The 14,494-nt window shown below is 51.6% G+C and overlaps 1 protein-coding gene across 1 annotated transcript in view; it reads left to right on the top strand.

Annotated features, from left to right (window-relative positions):
- Col13a1 (collagen type XIII alpha 1 chain) overlaps positions 1–14,494 on the top strand; it is a 113,050-nt gene that overhangs the window by 91,667 nt on the left and 6,889 nt on the right. The window contains exons 30-36 of the mRNA XM_085842572.1: positions 1,957–1,998; positions 2,784–2,810; positions 3,175–3,255; positions 6,193–6,228; positions 8,395–8,448; positions 9,373–9,426; positions 10,365–10,400. Of these exons, the coding sequence (XP_085698698.1) occupies positions 1,957–1,998; positions 2,784–2,810; positions 3,175–3,255; positions 6,193–6,228; positions 8,395–8,448; positions 9,373–9,426; positions 10,365–10,400 (330 nt within the window). The remainder of the gene's footprint in view (positions 1–1,956; positions 1,999–2,783; positions 2,811–3,174; positions 3,256–6,192; positions 6,229–8,394; positions 8,449–9,372; positions 9,427–10,364; positions 10,401–14,494) is intronic.

Here is a 14,494-nt window from a genome sequence, read left to right as displayed (position 1 = left end):
ACTTTCAGCCCTATCCAAGGAGATGGTCGCTCTCCTGCACAGCGGCCAGTGTTTCATCACAGAAGATGGCTCATAGGGGAACACAGCCAAAAATAGAAAAATCAGTTTTACATCAACTAGAAAAGACTAGAAAATCAAATTATATTTATGTATCCTTGTAAGTACATAAATGTCTCAGCAGTAGCTGAGATGTTAAAAAAGCTAGGAAGAAAACCAGGCACAAAAAATATGAGCAGTCTTCTCAGTTAAATAGGACAGAAATACATTGCTTTTCCTCCTTTTAATTCTCTTTCATTTATAAACTATTTAATAAGCCTGTGTTACTTCTAAACATTTTTAAGTTGCTATACAGGTAAAATGGACTATGGGAGAGTATATAGGCGTTTAAACCACATTAAAACAAGAATAGTTCTCATAAGCTGGACATGGTGGCACATACCTTTAATCCCAGCACTCAAGAGGTAGAGGCTGGTGGATGTCTGCCAGTTTGAGGCCAGCCTGGTCTACAAAGGCAGTTCCAGGACAGGCAGGGCTGTTACACAGAGAAACCCTGTCTCAAAAAACAAACAAACAAACAAACAAACGTACTTTGGTTGTTTTTGATTTGTTTTGAGGCACAGTCTCACTATGTGACTCAGGCTGGCCTTGAACTCACAGAGATCCGCCTGCCTCCCGAGGGTATCACCATGCTCAGTGGAGTGTGGATTTCTATATGCACCCATACAATCAGATCTGTACATTATTTATTTATAATAAAAACTGTGCATGCATGTTTTGCTGGAGGCAAAGTCTAGAGCCTTCATGCATGTTAGCCCAGTTCTCTACCACAAAGCTACAGCCCCAGTCCAAGTGCCCTAGTTACATTCCTGTTGCTGTGATAAAAAAATACCCTGACTCCCCCCCCCCCAAATAACCCCCAAAAGCAAAAAACAAACAAACAAAACAAAACAAAAAAAACCCGACCTTGGGGAAAACAAGGTTCTATTTAGCTCCCAATTCCAGGCTCTATGTCCATTGATGCAGAGAAGTCAGGGTGGTAGAAACCTGAATCAGCTGGTCATATCACATCCATAGTCAAGAACAGAGAGCAATGAATATGTGCGTGCTCGCTCACTTACTCAGCTTCCTTTCTCCACCCATGCAGTTCAGGTACCCCTGCTTAGGGAATGGTGCTGCCCACAGTGGGCTAGCTCCTCCCCACGTCAATTCACTGTTAACCTACCACAGATGCGGCTGCAGGCCAACCCAAGGGAATAATCCCTCACTGAGAACAAAGGCTGTGTTCTCTACAAGGAGATCCCATGGAGCAGAACCACCACAGTCTGAGGGACATTGGTGTTTTCTTATCCGGCTTACATCCCTCTTGCTGCCCCTGCTCTCAAGGAAATGCAACCATCACTAGCCTATCCTACATCTCAGAGGAAATACTGTCACGGGCCTGTCCATTACAAACCTGGGCAGAGCTAGTCTTAAAGAACAGTCTACAGGGACATCTCAGCCTCCTCTGGCTTCAAATAACCGGTCTCGGCTCCCTTAAGCCAAGATCTCAAAAATCACATGTCTACCGGGTCCAGGTGACAGATGAGTGCCGAGAGGCCAGAGTTGAAGACAGCAGGGGGTGGAGTCTGGGCAGACTGGGGATCATGCCTTACCTAATGGGCAGGACTCTTACTCCTTTCCTGGGCTGTGCTTGCCATACGCTGCAGCATGGCACAAATCCAGGGCTAGCTAAGTACTGTCCTGGGGTAACCCGGAGGAGTAGATGATCTGGAGACATTTCCTGAAAATGTGTTCGGGCCAGCACTGTGGAAGGCCAACAGTTTGCCCTGAGTTCCTGTCCTAAGTCCCCTTCAGGGTGTGTACTGGCCTGATCTTCGGTGTCAATCCTATCCTCCCATGACCTTAGCTGGACCGGGACCATAACAGAGCATAACACAACTTCCTTTTGGCGTCTAGGTTCCCGGGCCGCCAGGGCCAGAGGGTCCTCCAGGACCTCCGGTAAGTATCAAGGACTCTGTAGCTTTTCCACCATTGTGGGTAGACTGGCGATGTTCTCTCCCTTGGCAGTCACAGAGCTCAACCTCCCCCTCCCCCATATCCTCCCACCCCAGAGAGAGTTTCACTTTCAGAAACCCCCCATCCTTCATCCCTCTCATCTTAAACATGTCATCCCAGTAGGTGACACACACCAGGGATCCCGGGCACAGCCTGGTTGACTGGCATGGAAGCCACAGGCTTGCTATGTCGTGTGCTCTGCCCAACACTTATTTAACCCTTTCTATCAGATGTCTGTCCTTGTCCCTTCCTCCTGTTACCAAGAAGATGCTTTTTTTTTTTTTTTTAAAGAAAGCAGCCCATTAAAACCTTTCCAGTTGGATACAAATAGAAGGTCCCGGACAGCTCATATGAGCAGATGTTGGTCTGCACCTCTTCATGGTCCATGATGCCTCTTACATTCTGGATCATCCATTCTACTAGCAGCAATTTTGATAGTGGACATCATTTAATGAAAGTTCAGGGCCCCACATATTAAGTGCTTGACATACCTCTGTTGTCTCTGATACCTCCTCTTCATGAGACCCCGAGTCAGCCACAGAGAGATTTTGTACCAGCCCCTGGCTGAGCAGATGGTTCTGACTCCACCCCAGGAAGCCCAGGCTTAGACCACGCCCACATTCCCTTTTACCCCTCAAGAGCTTAGACTCCACATCCCCCAACCCTTGCTCGTCTGTGGTCACCTACACGTGCCATTCTAATGCTCCTTGTTCTGACCCCAAACACAGGGCCTCCAAGGATTTCCTGGACCAAAGGTAAGGAAAGGTCATGTGACAGATATTGTGGGTGGGACACACTTCTGAGACCTAGCTAATCCATCTCCCTAAATGGCACCTTCTGAAAGGTGCAGCCAGCCTTCAGGGCAGAATGAAGTTCTGTAGTCCCTCTGACATCTGACTGCTTTTGGATGTGAAGTTCCCCATCTGCCTCTTGAACTCCATGGAATGGCTTGCTTAGCAAATGATCAGACTCTTGCCCCATCTCTCCAGGCCCTTCCCTCACCCTAAAGTATAACAAGACAGCCAACCCTAGCCTCCCAAGACCTCAGGACAAAAGACTGGGCTGTCTGTCAGCAGCAGACCCCTTCCGCTGACTCCTCCGAATTCCTTTTCCATGCAGGGAGAAGCAGGCCTAGAGGGCAGTAAAGGAGAGAAGGGCTCCCAGGGAGAAAAAGGAGACCGGGGGCCTCTGGGATTGCCTGTAAGTACCTTGGAGCCATGAGTCTTCTGGGGGGAGCTGTGCTGGTAGCCTTCTCTAGGCTTAGTTGCCCAGCAGGGACCAGGGAGTAAGAGGGACCAGGGAGGACGCAGGGAGGACGCTGCTCTGCACCTAAAGTTCCGAGCATTCCAGTGTGAGGGGGTTCTTCCTTTCATAGTGGGAATGAGTTCAGGCCCTCAGCATCTTGCCCAAGCCCAGTCTTAGTGCTACAACGATGTGAAGCTAACTGAGGTAGAGCCCGCACCTGAGGAACAATGTGATGAGGAATCAGAAAGGCCTGAGGCAAGCCGCAAGGCCTGCTGGGGCCTGACTTGGGGCCATAAAGGTGTGCTCTGAGAGGGTAAGCAGAGAAGACTTGAGGTTGTTGGTGCCATGAAGGTAGGCAATGGCTAGTCTCCTCTTCCCTCTCTTCCCCGAATAACCTCAAGGGAGACCCTAGCTCTGTTCTCTTATACGCTAGTCACAGCACCCAGGCATGTACAGAGTCAGCCCCGTGGTCCTTACAGGCCGAAGCTCCTCCCACAGCCCTGTGCTCTGAGTCTTCCAGAGCCCAAGGTCCCCTCATCAGCGTCTGAAGGCTGCTTCTGGGCTTCTGCCTGTCGAGAGGTATAGCCCGGGCTGACTGAGTCTCTGTCCCATCCTCCTAGTAGCCTGGTGGCTCTTCACATGTCACTTGTCATTTGCTGGCGGTCACTTGAGGTCACAAATGGTTAGTGGCCAGATTGAGCCCTAAGGTTGCTCATCTGTTGAAGCTCCAGGGGGGCTTCCTCTGTCTCCAGCTCCAGGCCAGTTCCTAACCCCAGGCAGCTGTAAACAGCAGAGGAACCATGGGAAACCAATTCTGTCACAGCAGACACACAGCGGAGGCCAAAGGGACAGTTTCTTTCACTGGTGCGGCAAGCACTGGTAGGAAGCTCAGAGGAGCTGACTCGCTCCACAGACCATGGAGAAGTGATAGCTTTAGCAGATGTTTTCCCACATCAGAAGCCGTGTCTGGAATGACTTAAGTACACACGGAAGTACCTTCCCGACCCCCTCAACCACAGGTCACCTGTTGTGCGCCTTCATGATGCCAACAACCCCAATAAATATGAGAGACTTCAGTTAGGGTTACCCAGGCCAGTAACCCAGCAAAATCTACGAAACAAACAAACCAACCCCTAAGCTTGTCCCTAGAAGGCCGTTCCCGAGGACTTTACGGGAGGCAGTAGGGACTGGCAGTGATTGTGGTGCCCTGGAGATCAAACAGACTTTCCCAGGGGAAGCCGTCTCTTGGCTCAGGTGGCCTTGGCCTTGGCGTGTTTGAATCTTTCTGCTGGATGCCTGGCCTTTCCTGGGTGGGTATTGATGCCAATAGCTCACCAAGGGCCCATGTCCTCTGACTCAAACCCCTCAAGTGCACTTGGCAGCAACATTACATCATTGCAAACCCATGGGTGCTCAGCTCCTGGCTGCTTCTAGGCTGCGCCTGGATGTCAGCGCTATGTGGTAGCAGGTAGCAGCCTCACCTCCAGGTCCGTCCTGCTGACATTCCCCTACCCCATCCTTCAACCAGTTTAGCCAGTGCACTGTGGAGTCTGTTGGAGCTTACCAAACATGCCTTGACCTGGGGCCCTGTCTTGGAGAGTTATGCAACTGAGCCAGCGTGGAACCTGGGCATCTGTACTGTGAATAGAACCCCAGGAGAGACAGCATGGGTACATACAGCCAGAGTTCAGCTCCTCGGCTCTGGCTTGGGGTCAAAGTCAGTTCCCAAATTGGTAGTCTCAACACTGAGAACAAAGCAACCACATCCTACCCTTTCTGAGGATGGAGCTCCACGCACTCCATCTTTCCGTCTCTCCCCTCACCTACCCCACCCTGAGGCTCATTTCTGAGTCTCAGTTGGAAGCAGTTTTTGAGAAGTACGTGCTTGCTGGCTAGGTATACCCTGCTGCCAACGCCAGAGACCACTTTAGACCCTGGCACTAGGAACAAAGTCCCCAACCCACCAAGTGCTTCATTGGTCAGCTGAGAGTTGGGAGGCCCCGGGTCACATGGGCTGAGTACGGTACAGGTTGGCAGCTGGAGACCTCTGGTCCTGCTAGCCTCTGTCTGTCAAAGGACTCTTGACTACAAGCTTGCGAGTGGACAGAATTTATGTCCTGACTGTCAAGTGCCAGAGACACGTCAAGCATGGTCAGTATTGTCATTCAAGGGCCAGCTCCGCCTACCCAGATAGAGCAGAACTATGCCTGCTTCTTACTCAGGTTTTTAAAAAAAAGTGTTGGGGCCAGTGAGAGGGTTAAGTGGGCAAAAAGCTGTTGCTGCTGAGCCTACAAAACTGAGTTCAGTTTCTGGAACCCACATGGTAAAAGGAGAGAACCAACTCCCGTAAATTGTACACACACACACACACACACACACACATACATACACATGCGCTAAAAAAATATAGAAGCAATTCTCATTGCTCCTAAGGGTTATAAGGTGCAGCATGGCCTATCTCTATACAAAAGAAGCCAGGGTAACACCCCTGCAGGATCCCCTCCGTGCAGTCTGCCTTGGGGAGAGACCGTAGCTCTGAAGCCACACGTACCTCCAAGGATGCCTTTCTGCACCCCCTTCCTGGAGCACTAAAGCACCCTGGGAAGAGAGGTTCCTGTGGGGTGAGGAGAGAGAGGGGGACAAGAGCTGTGGAGGGTCAGAGCATCTGTCCTCATGGTTCACGCCAACTCAGCAGCCGGCCACAGCCCTTGGTGTCTCCGTGTTCCTGTCCGTCTCCGTGTAAACACACCCACTGTCCTCCCCATCGTTTATGGCATTTGTGTCTGTCCGTCTGGAGTCACCGCTTTACTCACCTCCCCTCCCCCATTGTCTCCTTTTTCTCCCTCCCCCACCCCTCCCCTTTCTTTTGGTCAAACTGTGCCCTTCGTCCAGGGAGCTTCAGGTTTGGACGGCAGGCCTGGGCCACCGGTGAGTGTCATTACTCCATTGCCCCACCCCCACCCCATCCCTGTCTGGCCTATGATCCCTCTTGTCTATCCTGCTGTGGCCTTGTTCGCTCCCCAACCCCAACCCCACCCCCAACCCCTGCAGTGATAGGGACTGTGTTTAGTCCTTCCATAGACACCAGAAAGTCCCCTCTATGTCGACATCAGAAGTGCCCTTTGAGCCATCTCGGCCACTGAGAATGAACACCCAGGACATGCCAAGCACGGGGCAATAAAAGTCACTCTAGCAACAGTGACCCTGATGCTGAGACCAGCCTGGGAACCCTACCCTGGGGCTTGAGCCAAGATGTGTCCCTGGCAAACACAATTGTCTGTGTGTGACCTTCACGCTGTGCTGTTGTCATACTGTGACGTCTGTCCACCTCCTGTCTGCCTGTGAGCCTCCTGGTCACATGTAGTCACCCTTCCCAGAGTTTTTGTGCAGGAGTATAGAAGGGCCAGTATAGGTGTAGCACATAGGAGCCTGGAGGCCTGTGTCAGCTCCTGTACCTGGGTGTGTTTTAACCACATCTTTCACAGTGGGTGGCACCCAAGCCACCCTGCAAGCACAAAAAAAGGGTCTGTAACAGCAGGTGAAAGACACCGGGACCCTCTATTACCCCGTCCCTCCTGATTCCAGACAAGAATTCTTGCTATCTCATCTGCAGACACAAAGCCCTGTAAGGCCACAGGAAACACCCCTCTACTTTACCTCCACAGAGCATCCTGTGGAGTTGCCAGCATTGGTTCTAGTAGTTGGTTCAGGGCACAGGACTTCCTAGCTTGGAAGCCATGCCAGGGCTGTATGCCTGGCTACACCTTGATGACTGTTTCTAAGGCCCATCGCCCAGGAGTCAAGTTAGCTGGCTGGAGCGCCATATGGGAGAGAAGGTATTCAGACAGGTTGTAGGACAGAGCCTAGAACTCTCAGAAGTAGGAAGACCACACAAGCAATGCAGGAGAGCATCGCCTTACCAAGTGCCAATTCTGTCTCCTTAGTAAGAGTGGGCCAAAGAGCATCCTGGGCTGACAGTAGCTGGAGGTCAGGTCCAGCATTTGCACATTTATCCATGGAGGCCTTGAGACAGATTCCTTAGTTGATCTTCTAGAGTTACAGAGCTGAAGCCTGGGTCAGTCTGTGGAGGCTTTTCAGTACTGAGGAGTCTGGGACATGGAGGCCGGGAGCCTGCCCCGAGTGAGCTGCCACTGTGGTCCGCATTCTGTTCTCTTCCTCTTCACTGCACAGAGGACACCCAGAACCTCTCCTAGCTCTGTTGATTTTCTGTGACAGTTATCTGTATTCTCCCATATACTCACATCCTACCTTCCCCAGGTACACTCAGGGTATTGGACAGCATCCTCCTAAGCCCCGCCCCAGAGTCTGATCTGAGTAGGGACACATACTGACAGGCTGATAGACAGGAGGCTGTGAAAGAGAGGTTTGGTCTAGTTTGGATGTGCATATGGGAGCCTGGGGAAAACGCATGCTGATTCTATAGTAAGCCCAGCTCTGACTCCAAGTCAACACCAGAGTACTACGGTACCTCGCAGCTCCCTGGGACCCTCAAGTTAGGAGAGAGCCTGCTCCTATTCCCCAAGGCCAGTGTAGTTCTGATATTGGAGGATACTAACTCATGACCCTGTCCCTCAGGCCTAGGAATCTGTAGGGTCTGCAGTGGGTTGGGGGAGGGGTGCTGGATGGCTCTCTCACGCCTGCCTCTAAGTGTGTCTCCTCATCAGTCTCTGTGGCATGAAGACCCTCCCGCTGCATGTGGAGCTGTGACGGCAAGGGGGTGCCGGCCCTAAGACCCCTGACTCCTGGGATGGGGGTCACCTCCCTCCCTGGTGCTTGTTGGTGGCAAACCAAGCAACCGTTCTTCTGGTTTCAGCCTTGGCAGGCTTGGCCGTGATGTAAGAGGTTTTCCTTCGTGAATCTGGCTCCGAGGACTCCGGGCGAAGGAGCTGTCCTTCAAGGTCCCTAAATCCAAAATGGACCATGGCCAAGGCAAATGGCCTCCTCGAATGAAACCTGGCTTTGCCAATCCTGAAAACCGGGGCTCCGGCTTTGCACATCTTCAGGTCCTGGGTGGGGTTCTCGGGGCTTCCCCAAGCAAATGATCCTTAAACTCTGCTTCCTTCACCTCCCCAGGGTACTCCAGGACCAATCGGGGTTCCAGGCCCAGCCGGACCAAAGGGCGAAAGGGTGAGTCCTTTGTGAATTGGGAGCTTGGGAAGCCAGGGAAGAGGATGACTCCAGGCTGGTTCATCCCTTGCGCCTGGGACCCAGCCCCAGGGACCTCATCTTCACTCATGGCTGCCCTCATAGCAGCCTGGAGGAGAGGAACCCCTCTGGGGAAACAGAAGCTTGGGTGAGATGGAAAAGCTCTTTTGCTGGTGCCTTGGCGTGGTGTCCCTTAGGGATGCCTGTCTGTTCTGCTCATTTAGAGAAAGGGTATGGGACAGAAGGGGACTTAGAACGTCCCCAGAGGACGTCAGAAAACCAGGGTGTCTGGCAGGGTTCTCACCATTAGTGTTGAGTAGCCACGGCCAAGTCACACGGTATCGCAGAATGGGTGGCGTAAGAGGATGGAACAAGACTCAGCTCAGTGTGGGAGGACTCTGCCCCCCACTCAGCCAGGTTCCCACACACCCAGCAGGATCAGTCATCCCTAGTGGGCAGACTCTGTGCCGATCAATCCACCCCCGTGGAGCATCTGTGACAGTTCTCTGTCCACACCTCCTCCCTCTGCCCTCTGCTGTCCCAACAGAGCCCTGTGGTGGGGAAATGGGTGGCTTCTACAGAGACCAAGAGCTTCTCTGAGATCACTGGTGCCCTGGGGAAAACCAGGATAGCAACTCCAGGATGACGACACGGGCTTAAGAGAAGAAATCAAAGCTCTTCTCTTGCTATCTCTGGGCCCACGGTCTGGTCTCCTTCTCATGCTGCCTAGTCCCGTCAGGAAGACGGCTGTACTGGAGAGCCAACAGAAGGACCCTTAGACCACAGCTTGCCTCTCACACACTTCAGTTCTCCTAGGGTCCATAGAGATTTTCCCCATAGGGGACAAAGTAGGAAGAGAGCCAGCATGGCCGGGAAGGGCTCACAGGGCATCTTTCTCTCTTTCAGGGCAGCAAAGGCGACCCAGGGATGACGGGACCAACAGGAGCAGCTGGGCTGCCTGTGAGTCTACAGGAACTAGACCGTTTCCCCTCTGTCCATCTCTCCTCCCAACTAGAAGCAGGATCAAAGCACACAGCCCAGATTCCAGAGTCCATATGTGGGGCCACAGGAGAGGCTGCCCAGAATTAACTGGGGATGAGCTAGAAGTTCCTGAGGGGCAGTGCAGGGGACAGGTGCTCATCACAGGGACCACCACCTGTGTAACCACATGTCTGGAACTTTCCACCATAGCCCCTGTGCTGTACGGTAGAGTCCCAAGTGGCTATGCCTCCCTCCACTTCTGCCGTCCAGGACAGACAGCCTCAGATCCAGAGCTGCCACAAACCAGAAAGGAGGTTCTGGGCCTTGAAGACCAAGCTTGGTTTTTCCATCTGCAGTGCATTTGTCTGCAGCTTTGTTACAAAAGCCAAGTGGCTGTCTCACGGAACCTGGATTTTGTTTCCCATCCACCCGAGGTTCATGTGCACAGTGACTAACTATGCACTAACTAAGCGTGTCTGCGCCGGTCAACGCTTAACACTTAGTCCCCTAGGGTATTCTGCACCTTAAAAGATGCTCGGAGAAGCAGTGAAGCAGTGACCTAGCAAGGGAGCCATGGGAATATTCAGCCCTAAGTAGCCCCTGCATAAAACTCACCCCTCCCTCACCCCATGAATCGTTCCCAGAAGAACGCAGCAGCCAGGCAGGACATGGGCTACACGCAGTGTAAGAAAACCTAGAACCTTGTGCGTGGCTTTGCTCATAAACCCGCGTGCCTCTTGGTCAGATTCCTCGATGCATTTGCTTCTCTCGCCCGTCTGTAAAATGGGAGTAGCGAAACCCATCTCCCCTGAACTGAAGCTCATTAGCGACATTTTCTAAGCCCAAAGGAAGGAGGACTTCATGGCTGTTTCCGTGTTTCCCCATTAACACGTCTTCATTTCTCTGATTTACCGCAGGGTTTACATGGACCACCCGGGGACAAAGGAAACCGGGTAAGTCTGAGCTCTCGTGCTCTGCATCTGGTTACTAACGTCTTCATGATGGGATGGAATGATCAATTGGAGACTCCTGACCTAACAGGACAAATGCTCTTTCCCTATAAATCATCCTAAATTGAAAGGCTTTCTAGCGAGGGGCTCCATGCCATACACGCAGGGAACCTGAGGCCCAGTACTGCGGTTGAAGCCAGTATTTCTCATTTCCAGAGAAGGCTCAGTGAATCCCACAGCAGCCATCAGATTAGCATGGCCATCTAGTAACAGGAGCCTCTCATCCAGCTCTCTCTACGTTGCCCTGATAACCGGCCCCTTAGTGATATTTTTAGATCCATCGTCACCTCATCTTTGCCTCCTGAAACTGAGATTTGTCAGGCATTCCAGGCCACTATTGGTGACTGAGAAAATAAATTCCAGCTCTGAGAACAGCCAGCCAAGCCCTAAAAAAAAAAAAAAAAAAAAAAAAAAAAAAAAGAGCATATCCCAGCTGCTGTTCCTCTTGGAGACTTGGCAGGGAATGGAACGGACTGCACTCCCCAAATCCTCCCTCCTCCCCTTGGCTCCTGCGGTCCTCAGAAGGATTCGTTAAGTGTCCCCAACCATAGGCGTATAATGGTCATGGCCTTGGACATTTGGGTCCAGCAGCAATAGTCTAACTACATCTGGCCAAGAGACAGAATCCTCTCCATCACCTCCTCCAGGGCCCATCTGTGTGCAATGCACACACCCTAGACCGTGGTTCTCAACCTTCGGGCCGAGACCATTTGGAGGTCAGATGACCCTTTCAGAGGGGTCGCCTAGAACCAACCGAAAACACAAATACTCACATTATGATTCATACGGTAGCAAAGAAAGTAGCAATGAAAATAATTTTTTGGTTGGGGGTCACCACAACATGATAACCATATTAAAGGACCACAGCATTAGGAAGGTTGAGCACCGCTGCCTTAGAGGACCAAGAACATCCTCCAGCAGGCAGCGAAGTTCAAGGACCTTACATGGCAAGGCACGGAAGGAACAGGCAAAGGGCCACTGTCCAAAACAATGGGATATGGTGAATTGAGTTTCCCGGTGAGACAGAGGCAGAGCACATGGATTTCGGAACCTGGGTGATCTTTGACCATTGATGTTGGTCAGAACGTGTTCCAGGAACAGAATCTATCAGAATCTGTATGTTTCTATCTGGCCCCAATTAAATCCATCATCCTTGATGGATTAGCTGGGCACTTCTAAACCCCCAAGGCCTCCTCTCCAGCAGCCACACAAAGGCAAGGCAGCCTGTCCCCTAAAACCTACGAACAAGTGAGAGAAAGCAGGGCCACCCCTACCAAACCGTCAATGGTGAGGCTTCATGGAGCCCACGACAATGACCTAATCCACTTTCAGTGGTGTGGCTGGTCTCTGAGTCTACCAACCTGATCATTCCATTTCCTCGTTGGTATACAGACCTTCTTAACTCCTAACTTCTAAAAATTCCTAATGTGTTCTGGTTCTCTTTATTACACTCGATTCACATTTTTTTCAAACCTTTCTCTGCTGGCTGGAGGCGCTGGAGCAGTTGAAATGAAGACAATGCTTCTGCCATAGAGAGGAGGCAGGGTTGGTCGGTGAGGGGCCCTTGTCACGGAGCGGGGGAGGATGAAAAAAATGCACCAGGCTGCTGTCTCTGATGCTAAGCCATCATCTATAGAGGCGCCAGGCATTGTGGGGAAATTTTTCTCCCGTACTTCCCCTTCCTGCTCTTTGATAGTTTCTCCAAATCCTAGATAGAATGTCCCATCTTTGGAGTCAAATTCAAGGACTGAGGGTATAGCTCAACTGGGGAAATTGTTTGCTTTGAGCCCTAGGTTCCAGTTTAATACTTCACAAAGCTCAGTGGGTACCACACACCTGCAATCGCAGCACGCAAGGGGTGGGGGAGTACAAGACGGGGGGATCGGGGAGTCATGCTCATCTCTGGCTCCATCTCTGGCTCAGAAATCCAAGGAACAGAAGGTCAAGCTCAGAAAGGCAGCGAGGCGCCACACAGAGGGCCAGATGAATTGTCCCAAACAACAGGCTTCAAATCAGGGAGCAACAAATTTTTCTCACCCAAGAGAGTCAGTTCTCAGGATGCCAGATGGACAGGAAAAAGACACTCGGAACCTCAGCCACCTCATCCAGGCCTCTGAGCCACCAGCCCTAACGGGGCCTAGAGGGAGGTGTATGATAGATACGCTTTGATCCAGGCGACATGTCAGAGGCTGAGGCAAGGTTCAGAGTGTCACCTGGGAAGTGATGCTGGAGATACCCGGTGCTCCTCCCTGTTCACCACAGGCAGCCCTCACAATTTGCCCTCATTGAGCTTTGCCTTATCCTGCCTGGGGAATCCACTAGAAACCTGTTCCATCTCACGTGAACCAAGACACAGCCTTATGATTTTACTGTCGGGCTGGCAACATGGCCTCAAAGGCAGAGGTGCCTGCCACCAAGCCCGACAGTCTGAGTTCAATTCCCACGTGGGAGAAGGAGAGAACTGACTCCCATTAGTTACACACACACACACACACACACACACACACACACACAATTATACTATTGCATGTCATACCCAAAACTGGTCCTACACCTCTTTCCTGTTCACGGAATAAGGAAAGACCATGTTACCCGATGGGCAAAGACAGAATTCCAAACAGGAAGCCTGCTAAGGACACACAAGACCATCAAAGGGGTGTGTGGGGGGGTGCTCTGCTACACCTCCTACACATGCCCTACCTTGTCTCTGAGTGACTCAGTAAACTTGGGCCAGGAGTCCTATTTACAACAAAAACACTGGTCAGTGCCACACATGGCCCCTCAAGCCTGTGATCCCAGCATCTGGGAGGTAGAGGCAGAAGGGTCAGGTGTTCACAGTCCCCCAACTACATATCAAGTGAGAGGCTAGTCTTGGTTATAGGAGAAGACTCAGTTGAAACAGCAATGAAAAGAGGTCAAAGTGTAAGGTGCCCACTCTGGCAAGGTAATTACCAGGACATGGTTTGATTGGTTGTTACCACAGAACTGCCTGCAAGCCAGCCAGCGGAAAAAGTCCCAGCATGCTGAGCCACTTCCACCTCTGCTGTGTCTGGGGATGGGGGAGTGTGTCGGGGTGCATGCATGTCTTGCTCCCTGGGTCCTTCTGCCCCTCCTTTCTCTCCCTCTCTAGCCTCTATAGCCTCAGTCTATCTCTTATTTCCTCTTCCTTTCCCTCAACATATGCACCCATTAAACCCCCACAGCCCTCATCCTTCCCCCGCCTTCTGGCTCATGTCAGTCCTTCACACTCATCAGGAATGTGGGTCACTGTCTGCCCCTCCCCTCTTACCAGCTGGAGCTGGGGGTGGGGGCATCTCTCGTATGTTTCAATCTGGGGTAGGCAGGAGGGGACATGTAGGTAAAGCAGTAAGTCTAGAATCTTCTAGAACACATGATGTGGGGGTGATGCCTTATAGTGTGAGCAGCGTACACTCTGACCTTCAGGCAAATCTTCTAAGGCCCTGAACCACCCCTTCAGCAGCCCCACCCATATTCTTCATTGGGAAACTACTCATGACTCAGAAGATGAGGGCCTCAGGCCCAAGGACACCTACCCCTAAGGACAAGGACCTGGGTCTTCCCATTCCAAAGAGCTGGTGCCCCAGCTTGTCCACACTAAGGGAATCCTCACGCCCGGGTGGTTTCATTGGTGGGTGTGCCTTTGATCCAAGGACTTCGCTGCCTGGGCACACACTCACTAACCCTTATCACTCTGAAAAGCCATTCAGAGTGACAATATGTGGGCAAACTACAAACATCACTGGAATTTACAACAAACAAACAAACAAACAAACAAACAAACCTGGGTTCATGGTCAAAGGTCTGGGAAAACATCAGTACTACAGCCACTTACAAATGCAGGAACACCACAGACAGGACAAGACCCTCCCGGGGAGCATCTGTTCCCATACTAGGTAGCAGGAGACGTCATCACCACAATGGGCTGACATCACCCTCCATTACTGAGAAATACGGCATCCCGCCGGTTATCATCTCTTATACATAAGGTCATGCAATAATTTGGGGAGCAAATGTAA

Source organism: Mus caroli, unplaced genomic scaffold (genome assembly GCF_978045245.1).
Source record: "Mus caroli unplaced genomic scaffold, Mus_caroli_1 scaffold_9, whole genome shotgun sequence".
NCBI lineage: Eukaryota > Metazoa > Chordata > Mammalia > Rodentia > Muridae > Mus > Mus caroli.
This window is presented reverse-complemented; position numbering and strand designations above follow the sequence as displayed.